Consider the following 11852-nt stretch of genomic DNA (forward strand, 5'->3'; position numbering starts at 1 on the left):
GTATTAATGCTACAATTTAAATTAATGTACATTTTTGAGTCGACCATGAATTTTCTTTTGAATATTTATTTATTTATTTATTTATTTATTTATTTGTTTACCTTCGAAATGCGAGGGTATATAGATACGTGATATAAAAACAAGTCAAATGAAAAGTATAAGTGCACGAAAGATAAGATGTACAAAAAATGTTGTTACGAAAGTCTAATTTTAAGAATGTACGAATAATAGTAGAAATTGTATTTGTGAAGGGACACTCCATAGGTAAATAGAAGAGACTATTCAGTCTCTTTAAGTTATTCACTTTCTTTCTCCTCTAACTTAAGCTCCAAAACCCATGCTGTTTGTTGCTTTACTAGTACATATAAACATTTTAACCTACATAGGTACGCTACAGTATGGTGACATTTTTTAAGGTTTTAAAAACATAAGTTCTCCATTGCTACATACGATTAGTAATCTCCATGTAACGAATGTTTACTTTTATAAATACACGAATGTAATTTTCTTCTAGAATTTTGAAGAAACAAAGAATGTTAGGTTCGTTCGTTTGAAAAAATTGCGTACTAATGTTCTGTAACCTCTTTCCTTTTATATGGAAATAAAATAATCAAACACACTTGCACTGGACGTTAAATCTTACGTAAAGCTCATTTGAACATATTTCCTGAAAATTTATAACGAATTCTGAAAATGTAAAACTCATTTATCCGTATAATATCGAACACGATATAACAATTTTAAAAATCAATCGTTATCAGACCCGTAACTGGTTTTAATATTATATTGATTATATCATAATCGTATTATACATTTTAGCTTCGCTCCATTATTCGTTTTTAGATAACAAAGAAAGTAGTCGATCCTCTTAGTTTTGCGATCAAATTTTCTTACAATGTTCAGGAGTTAATACTTGATAAAATGTACAAAGTAACGCGATACGACTTCTCTCCATTTTTAAATTAAAAAATATTAAAATTTTACGATTGTCATCGACACAGTATTTACCATAAACGTTCACTCATAAATTCGAAAGCTCTTTGACGGACTGAGTGTAAGCTGTGAAAACTCTCTTTTGTGCAAACTTGGCCCAAGTTCTAGTCTCAATAATTTTCTTGTCACTTTTCTTTCTGGTTTATTCCTTTCGCGACAATTTAACATTAGATTTACCCACCGGTCAAAATGACTAGTTGCGACTACTTTTCTAATAAAATTTACTTTAAATTCCATAGCATATTTTCAAAAGACGTACTTTTCTTTCTATCCTACACATATAATCAATTTCATAAATTCCTCCTTTTCCTCAATCATCGATTTTCCTGGAAGACATACGAAGAACACCTTGATACACTGAAATCTGTCAATAGTTCTAGTGTTAAGAATACCTTTTAATGGAGCCGTTAAAATATGATATTTATTACCTTTGGAACGCTTTCGAATATTTTACAGTTACATACGTTTCACTTCCCATGATGGTTCCTTTTTCTTTACCTACCTTATATCTGTCAATTCTTTCTTGGGTTCTTGACATGCCTGGAGTTCCCCGTCATACGGTTGGAAGGTGAAAATAGTAGCGGGTTTTACAGAGTGAGACTTATAGATTGTGAATTATATAGTGTATTTTAAACGATTCGCCTTAAATATTGTAGAAAGGATATACCAGAAAAGAAAGAGTTGCGGACAGCCACTCGAACCGTGTTCAGCTAAAAGAGAATAGTTTCCTTTTAACTTAACACTTTACTCACTCTTCTAAAGTGCTTTCAACGTTATGAGTCAATATACAATACATGGTAGATACCGCGTCGATTAAAACTGCAACACTATTGTATATTTTATTTAAAAATGAAGACAAGTCCAACTACTTCGTAACTTCGTTAAAGATTATCTTCGAAACATTTCAAAGAAAATTTTACGGAAATTTAATTTCGATAGAATCCACAACAAATTGTTTCATAAACGATGGGCCATATTTGATCAGTGTTGGATTAAATGATACCGATGAAATTTAAATCGATGAAATAAGTTTGTGCAAATACAAACTAGCATGTGCTTTCTTTTGTTGGACACTTCCGCAAGAATAATAATAGTTCGTTGTTATTGTTCTCTTTTCACTTGTTGACAATTGAATTTCACGATTAACACAAAGCACTGACCGTTGCGTCTTCGTGTAGTTTTCCCTATCATTTCCTCGCAATTGTTTTTCCTCGTCCATGACACATTTAAAAGCGAGTGAACTCTAGACGCATAACATCGCTCTATTCTTGGAAAAACCTACCTGTCCCTCAAATTACGAGCTTGTGACAATCTGAGAAGCAATCCTGTGATCAAACTTTTTATTAAAAAATTTAGAAATTGAATATCGTTATACGAACTCGAATGCAGAACTAATTTTCATTACTTTTGCGAATCTAGTTCCTATCGAATTTTAATTTTATAATTAAATAACTCGTGAATTACCGATTTTATTGAATTATCGACGTAGTTAGTCGATTAAAGTTTTTTATTTTTTTCGTGCGACGTTTATCTACTTTTTCTGTTAATTTTTCTAAATGTTAAATGTCGTACTTTTAACCAATCGTATCCGTTTTATATCGAATCCACAAAGCAAAACAGCTCAGCTATTCAAAATGTTCACTTATACTTTTACAATATATTATACATTATTATATATTACGATGAAATCTGTTAGAATTACCATTGATTATCATTGAAATACCATTGAAAAAATTCAAAAAGCCAATAAATGAGATCTGACCCTCCTTTAGTGTACAAAAACAATGCTCAGAGTTTTACCAATGGCTCCATTTCTTATCGAACGACAAAACTTATCGAACAACCTATCACTATTCTCTCGTAAATTGATTACGAATAAAAGGAAAGATTGGTTCAATATTTAAAGAATATCGTTTCATTGTGTGCTTTTCATAGTTGAATCGATATTTGTTTTTCTAAATGTCAAACATTGTCGAAGTTCTTCGAGATATAATTTAAACAATGTTTGTTTTCTTGTTACATTTACAGGTTCCCTAGGTACATCGGTGTTTGACACGGACGTGTACCTCGTTGGTGCAAGTGGAGGTGTTTACGCTCTGCTCGCAGCTCATCTGGCCAACGTCCTTCTCAACTACAACAACATGGAATTCGGCATAGTACGGTTAATAGGGATCTTCGTAATCGGTAAGATTTAGATCGATGCTCTCTCGATGCGTAAGAGCGTACCCATGATATCTACAACAGTCTATGTTACATAAAGACGACACTCTGTAATTACATAAAGTTACATAAAGATGATACTCTTTCTCCTTCGGCATACGCTTCTAATCCAGATAGCGTGACCGGGTACGCAGAATCATTGTGTCATCGAACGCGTAACCTCGATGGAACTTACCTGTCTACAACGAATCGTATAAATTACTACGAAGTAACAATGTTCTGCCAACTACTTTGCGACATTTAAAGATTCGAATAATTTGGGAATCGAATGATCGATGAATTCTTTACTAAATACTTCGTTCAGCGACACTTATGGCTCAGCAATATTTAACAGTTCAATTCATCGATCGAACGAACGATTCTTAGGAATTTTTTTATTTCGAGAACGAATTACGATACATTTAAATAATTTTGAGCATATTTGTTCAAATACATACATGCGGTATACCATAAAGCAATAAAATATGCAGAATATGGAATGTGTGCAATGATACTTATTCGATGAAGAATTAATCGTTCATTGAATCGATAACTTATTATAAACCTTAGTGTCGCACAACTGTTGACAGAATACTGTTCTTAGATGTATATCGTAGACACGTTCCTACTCATATATGAGTTATACGTGTTAAAATTCGTTCTGAAAATGTGTCGATACATATTTAATAAAGAATTCATCGAATATTCGATCGATGAATCGTTCGAATCTCTAAACATTGCCCAACCATTGTTAGAATATCATTTTGTTAAGTTACTTTATAGCGATTCGAACAAAAATTGCAATCGTTGCACATGGGTCAGTTGCATCGAGGTCAGGTATTTTTGAAGGCTTTAGGACCGAATACGTCATCGGATCGTTGCAGTAATATATCTCTTGCGTATATATACACAGTGGTCTATTGATTCTTTTGTTTAGGAGAAATTCACCAGTTCTGGCTACCCGTTCTCGCGTCAGAGCTGGTGACTTTCTCTCTGGACTGGAAGAATTAATGGATCCCGGTGATACGGATTCGTGTCACGCGAGAGGAAAGTCACTAGCTCAACTAAGACCCGTCTTTCATCTTCACTGGCCTGGGTATACACTGGACCGCACGAACTTGTCCACACTACCACAAATGTACGAAAATCGCCAGGGGAGAATCCTCGCAGAAAATAGACGGGTAGAAGATTATTCAACGTCGACTGCTGCACCGTGCAGTTCACAAGGGCAGCGCGTGCATTGCCAAATGCATAATTGGATACGCCAAGATTTTGGTTTATGCTGCGTTCGTAATTTTTCAATTAGAAAAATGCACCGCAGGACGTAATATAGAGTCGCTAACTGTTGATACTTTGTATATTTTAAATGGATGCGAACGAATGGGTACGAGTATGTGTATATGTGTGCGTAGAGAAAAAACGAAGACATTAAAGGGGAAACCACCTTGACCAGTCAAAAAAATCGAGTTTCTTTTCTGATTTTCTTAAAGTTTAAAGTACGTAGAAGGCTGGGTAAATTGAAATCCTAATGTATCCAATTACCTAACTTGGCAACGCACGTGTCACCTATACGATGCAACAGTCAACGAATAGCATCGTTCGAAACATCTATCAGCGAAAACATCTTCATCGTTAGTTGTTTTCGTGCATTTGCATAGAATAGATAAATTACACATGTATCGTTTAACGTACTAGGTTGCTTAATAAGTTTTGTCGTTCGATAAGAAATGAAGCTATTAGATTCGTTGTTTTATTTGTCTAAAGATGGTACTACCGTTTGATAAACATGTGTGAAGTTTCATGTATATCCGTCGACTCATTTGTATATTTATAGTTGTTCAAAGTTGAAGTGTCATAGTATTGTTTTACAATGGAAGAAACGACAAAACTTATCGAACAACCTAGTATACTTGGTGGGACGAATGTAGTAAAATGACAAGTCGTGAATGGTCCGTCTCTTTTGAGTGCTAGAACATTAAGGACTCAAGGCGAGTAGACGTCGTGGTTAACAAACGGTACTTAGAAACTCGATTTGGTTGTTTGTAGCTGAAAGGGAGATAGCTACATTCTTTTCCACCAACTATATGTACCAGTTATATAGTATTGTCTCGTTATATATCGTCATTCGTGTTTCGTTGTTACGAAACGACATGTTTGTCGTGTTCTCTCTATTCTCTCCACTGCTTCTGCAGTTACCCCGGTGAGTGCGACAGATTGCGAGTGAACGAGTAGGCACATGACAGCAGCAAACCATAAGTCTTTGACAGCTTTGATGACTAATCTTATATTGTGAGGATCTTTAAATTTTATTTTCTATTTCAAATGCTTTCTCCTATAATAATAAATCCATGAGTAGATTTCTCTTTGTCCACTGTTCCAAAAACCACGTCCAAAGGCAGCTCTCCAAACCTTCGAAACTGCATGTCGTTTTGTTTTTAATTTTAATTTATGGATTCCTTTAGCTGTATAATTTCTCAATCTACTTTCCTCGTGTCTCGCTCACTAGCAATCTGTTGCACTCGCCGCGGTAAAGAATAGAAAACTGCAAAACAGAGGACTGATTCGTTGTAAGTAGTGTATATCTCCCAAGTGGACGACCTATAACGAGACAATACTGTATATCGCCTATTATCGTCGGGCATATCTTGGTAGAGTTGCGAGGGTACGTTCGCGCGTAACAGTGTCGCGATTCTGTACCTATCTAACGGAAAAATCGTTTGATTCGCAGCGAGCGCCGACGTGGGATTCGCCATCTACGATAGGTACGCGGCCGAGCAAATGGGTCTGCCGGTCTCGTACGTAGCACACCTAACCGGCGCGTTAGCTGGCCTGACGATCGGCCTTCTGGTGCTGAAGAACTTCGAGCAACGACTTCACGAACAGCTGCTTTGGTGGGTGGCGTTAGGCGTGTACGCGGCTTGCACGATCTTCGCGATCATGTACAATCTGATGCATCCGGACTATCCATGACGTGAGGTCAGCTTCGCGTACGGACAACCGCGAAACACGTAACGCGAAGCTGAACAACCAACAACCATGAAGAAACAAAAGGGAAGAACTATCGTCGGAAGAGGAGGATGAAGCGGAGAACGCGATCTTCGAGAGAAATCCTGGTGAAAGTTCGCAAAACGGTCGATGCAGTTGCGTTTTTGACCGCCTTTGGACGTATATATTTCCGAGGGAAGTAAAACGGAAGGGAAAAACACGCGGATCGAAGCGAAACCGTGAGATGGCGCCACGACGAAGCGGTAAATAGTTTCGGTTAGCTTTTGTGCTCGCGAGCGAAGAGGCCGCGTTATTGAAGAAATTAACAAACGAGACGAAGGGAACAGTGAACAGTTCGATATTCGTGATGTGGACGCGCGAGAACACATCTATGCTGCGCGAGGTAATTCCAGATAACACGGCGGATGTCTCGAAATGAATTATCGAAGGAACGAGTTTCGAACGAAATAGAGTTGGAAATGATCTTGACGGTAATAAAGGGCCGATTACTTTTTTTCTAAATCGATATCAAGTATCAACGTACTCAAGTATCATCGATATCAAGTATACAAACGTATCGAATGCAAAATGAATAGAAAGAATTGCCTAAAGTACCATGAAAAGGAATTCCGAGGTACAATCGTCCGCCATCGCGGAAGGATAAAGTTGGTAGCGTTTCGATTCAAAAGAAATAAAGGAGAAGCAAACGTAAGGGAAATAAAGCTGAAGAACGAAAAAGTGGAAACGAGGAATTTCTTCCTTGCGGAAGTCTACTTCTCGATGGTACAGCACGCAGAGTCGATTCAACGACCGATCGAGGTGCTGCGGTCGATAAGACGAATAATCCAACGTTGGAACGCGTTCAAGTGGCATTTGTTAAAATCTTAATGGCAAGGAGCAACGAACGAGAAGCGAGAAACGTAAGAGGAACGACGAGAAAGTGTCCGGACCGTGGAAATTCTATTCTAAAAGTCGGTCCCTTCTCTTCGATTACTAGCAGTTTTCTACTTTCCCGATGAAAAACCAAAGATTTGAGATACCTCTGGGAGTCCATTTTCGGGGCCCCGCGTTATTCGAGGTGAGAGTCGCGGCGAAACGCAAGAAAACGCCGGGCACGTCTCTGATTCGAGGACGACCATGGCCGTGACTCCTTTTTCCGACGAATTTCATCGTTCATCGGTCGCCTCGAGGTACGCAGAAACCAAAGAAACGTACGGAACGATGTCCTCCTTTGTTACTTCGAACACGCGACCATGGTGGAAGGTGACACTTAGGAGACGGGGTCCTTGTCCAAGATCCGAGAATTGGTTTCTGAAAAGGGCGTGGAAAGGATCGGCGAATTAGACGGACAAATGAAGAAATCAACGATCCAGTTTCGAGGAATGTGATCCTTGCCCATATCCAAGATCCGCTCCGCCAGCTACAGAGTGGGTTAGGTTGGACCGACTATTGCAAAGTACATACTACTTTTGTAATTGTAATCTTAACACTAGAACTACCAAAAGGATCAATCTGACTTGGTTCAAACTTTTTAAAATTACTCAATTATTAACCGTGTTATTGTCTACAATACTCCTGGTCATCGAAATAGACCACTAATGGCACTCGTAAATTAATTTGTCCTTTCCCCATCTAACTTCAAAGATACGTATGTGCTCTGACACAAATAGTAGTTCACGTCGTCGGTAGTTCTAGTGTTGATTACAGTCTACCATAATTAAACTCTACAAAAGGTTAGAAATTTTTAAAAACAGTCGATCGAAGTTGGCCCACTCTGTGGAGTCACGTCGCGTCGCATGCTTTGGAAACGTCCGGCTGGCCCTTGGAAACTAGAAAGCGTCGTTTGTCGTTATTAGACGGTGCACGGCCGACCATCGACGTCGACTTCCGCCCACGCAACGGAAAACAACGAAGCGACGTCGATCGGAGACACCTTGTGGACATTCGGCCAACTATTGCGGAACGCATCGTTGCGAATCTTCTCGAAGGAGTTTCTCTGGTCCGCGGCTAACCTGTATACCACTGAACTGTAAATACTATTGTACATAGTCGAGACGCCGGACGCGCGCGCGCGCGCCCGTGGGTATGCGTATGAATGTGTATGCGCGCATGTGAACGATGGGTGACGTGCGAGCGAATATAATAACGACGTGGAACCGAAGGAAATCGGTCATCCACGCGATCTAGTCCGATGATCGCAAAATTGTGCGACTTTCTTCCAAAAGTTCCGATCGAAAGAACGCGAGAGAGTGAAACTAGCGTGTAACGTTTCGACCTTCGATCTTGATTCATAGTTATCGCGGGTAATTGGAACTTAGGTGTCTCCAAAGTCAATCCAAACCATGTACTTCACAGTCAGAGACTCTTTGACTGTTCGAGGCACAGTTGTCAACCGTGTGAAATGATAAAAAATAACTAAAACTAAAAAATAGATTAATTATATATTTGATTATGAGATGTAATATGAACAGTCTCTCCGTGCAACTTGTACGGAGTTTAATTTTTCATGGTGGATTGAAAAGTATCCCATTGTGCGTATCAGGGTATTAAAGAGATACGCACAATGGCATATTAATTCACTGTGCCCCAAATAGTTAAACGTTGACTCTTGCAACATATAAGGTGCTCTTTTATTAGCAGAAATATACTTTAGAATAGAGTTGAGCGATCAAATGTAATGAAAAAGTTCATGGGTATACATAACTTATCCGACTTACTTCAAAATTGTACCCATTTTGGTGTTTAACCAGGTTGTTCATAGTGGTTCTAACTGGTGTCTCGCTTGAAACATGAAATTATTTTCGAGTAATCGGCAAGAATATACACAAAATTATACGAGTTATATAACATCAATTATAGAGACTTGGTTTGCAAAAAGGTATATGAAATTGTTACAGCTCAAAAACGATGTCAAACAAAGTATAGGTTTGTAGAAATTTTTGTTATTTCTACCATTAAATTCGACTTTAAAAGGGATTTCGTCGATAAAAGAACACTTTATAAATTGTCAAATAATTACTGAATTGCTTTAATAATTTAAAAATTCTCTGCTTATTTTGATCTATTTTTCACTATACATGTATTAACACGTTGAGAACCTAAGTTCAGTATTTTGCCTTGAGTTTAATGAAACGTAATACGTTGATAAAGAACACGAGTATATTTTAATTTTGCAGAACATTTGGTACGATTACCGGGAAATCACGGTCGCGGTATTCTATTTGACATAACTAAGATCTAACCTGCTTTCAAATTACGTACCAGCCAACGTGATAATTTATCTACCGTAATTAATTCCATCTAGAAGCAGAAATTATTTACTTTTCTCGAAAGGTTCTGTTTTGTTTTTATATAAGATTCTTTGCCTAACGCAAAATTATCGTTTGTACAAGAGTAACGATTCAGAGCATTATTACGTTCAAAGTATTTTTAGTACGTTTAAACAAAATCGGAACATAGATTATAACACGGTATCGTATGACCACAAAAAGCCAATTAAATAATTGTTGCAAGAAGAGCTAATCAACCTTGGAGACACCGAAATAGTTGCTCACGGTAATCCTTGGAACTATCGCGTGGTTTGTTGAAAGGAGCATCAGAAACAAATATATATTTTCCTTCGTTCGTGGCGATTACTCGTAATCTTCGCGGAACATCTTGATTCAGAAGCCCTGTTTGTAATCGAATCGCGTCTCTCGAGTATGTTTCGGTGTGTTTGTAGAATGATTGCGATGATTTTCGGCGATTGGCGCGGCTGCTTCGATTGGACGCGCGCGCGCTATTTTCCCATGTGTTATTAATTTATTTGCGACTGGTATTCTTTGTCGCGCCTGTTCCTAGCGACGCGGGGTAAAAGCTTGCTATATTTATTAATAGTTTCCGTTCGGTGAACATGCCGACGGCGATTTAGTCGCGTCCTCGATCTCCTCGAGCTTACTCTGCTCGGCGCTTCCGTCTTCTTTTTCTTTCCTTTCTTAACACGTTAAACGCCATGTCAGTCACCGGTGACTGACACTATACTTTTCGTTCGGGCCGTGTAAGACATCGGTGACTGACGGTATACTTTTCGTTCGAGCCGCATCTTTTCATACCATTTTATGGATCATCGTAACGGATTATTATAGACACTCATTTGATCGGATATATCAGCTGCTTTCTTGCATTATAATTCTCTACAATCGAATAACACGGGCTAAACGGAAAGAAAGACAAAACAGATGTGGCGATTAACGTGTTAAGCGGCCAGATTGCGCAAAGATTTATCAAAAGTTTTCCCGCGGCTTTGGTCGATCGTGCTTGTCGCTGATCATTTTCGCGAGAAAGACGCTCGATTGAGTCCACCGGTAAACTTCTGGTAAACTTGGACCGCGTATCGACCGTTTTACATACCAACCGGGAGAAAAGTTTTCGATCGATCGTCTCGCTTGTCACGTGTACACCAGGCGAGGTACGAAACTCATTCCGATGATCTGGAAAACCACCTGCCGCCGGTTGAGAACAGGCACTACGCAGGTGAAACCGCACCGTGTGGCAGTTTGCGACGAATAGTCTCCCGCGCATCTAGTTCGCGCAGCATGTGACGCCTGTTCTCAACCGACGGCACCGTGAGACAAGTTTTGCGCCGCGTGGTGCGCAGGTCAGTTGCGTGAAACCGCAGTCAACGACGAATAGTCTCCCGCGCATCTAGCTTGCGCAGCACGTGACGTCTGTTCTCAACCGACGGTCCCGTGTTTCCTAAATCGTCGGGGCCAGTTCTGCGCCGCCTGATGTACAAGTCCGCGGTGGTTGTAGAAATTTAATCGAAAGGCCAGTTGACTGTAACGCCGATAGCAGATTATTTTTCGTTGCGTTTTCGTTGTTCGATCTCCGATAGCGTACTCTTCTTCCGATTTCGCGCAGTGCGTCGTTGAACGATTCGAGCGCTTGGAGATCGCGAATCGCCTTGATTCTCTTCCTATTCCCCAGGCGATAGCGTTACGTTCAATGCCCGATGCAAAATCCGCGTAATATTCCGAAAGAAATAGATTCCTCGAGAACTGTTCTCCAACGGTGGAAAGTTTCCCTCGGTTCGTGAAAGGTAATCGTTTTCTTCGACTTTCGCGAGGGAAGGGCCACACTGAACAATTAACGAGAGGAAGCGAGATTTAGGAAGAAAGAAAGAGGAGGAAATCTGTACCAAAGAGTCAAAGGCGAAAGAGCGATCGAGTTCAAACCGAGAGTGATTAACGATGCTAGTCAATTAGTAATGGCAGGGGAGAGCCGAAACATTAAGATATTGCCGAAGAACACATTTTTTTTTTTTCTTTTAAAGAGCGAGAAACAGCTCGGACGTTCTCTCGAGAACCAAACAGGTTGATTCGGTTTATCGTTGCGAGATCTCTGTTGAGTTTTGTTTCGAACGATCGGCTACGTTACGTGTTGCGGGGAATGTTCAACTTTCTTTGGGATTACGCCTGTCGCGTGGACTGGCTCTGACTAGCGAAACGACACTGTTACGAGAGATCAGCGTTCGGTAGTGTCCATCGTGATCGTCGACGATCGAATTTCAACCGGGTTTCCTTTTTCTTCGTTTTTGCGATCGCGTTACGAGATTCGTCGAGGCAGAGTCCGAAAATCGACTCCGAAATACAAATCGAGGAACAAAAACATTTCGTTCTTCTGCGTGACAAGGCGAA

At 39.6% G+C, this 11852-nt stretch overlaps 1 protein-coding gene across 1 annotated transcript in view; it reads left to right on the forward strand.

Moving 5' to 3' along the window:
• Stet (stem cell tumor) overlaps window positions 1-7567 on the forward strand; it is a 615911-nt gene extending 608344 nt beyond the window's left edge. Inside the window, exons 9-10 of the mRNA XM_076306653.1 lie at window positions 3022-3177; window positions 5921-7567. Of these exons, the coding sequence (XP_076162768.1) occupies window positions 3022-3177; window positions 5921-6162 (398 nt within the window). The 3' untranslated portion in view covers window positions 6163-7567. The remainder of the gene's footprint in view (window positions 1-3021; window positions 3178-5920) is intronic.
• The last annotated feature ends 4285 nt before the right edge of the window (window positions 7568-11852 follow it).

This window comes from Ptiloglossa arizonensis, chromosome 3 (genome assembly GCF_051014685.1).
Source record: "Ptiloglossa arizonensis isolate GNS036 chromosome 3, iyPtiAriz1_principal, whole genome shotgun sequence".
NCBI lineage: Eukaryota > Metazoa > Arthropoda > Insecta > Hymenoptera > Colletidae > Ptiloglossa > Ptiloglossa arizonensis.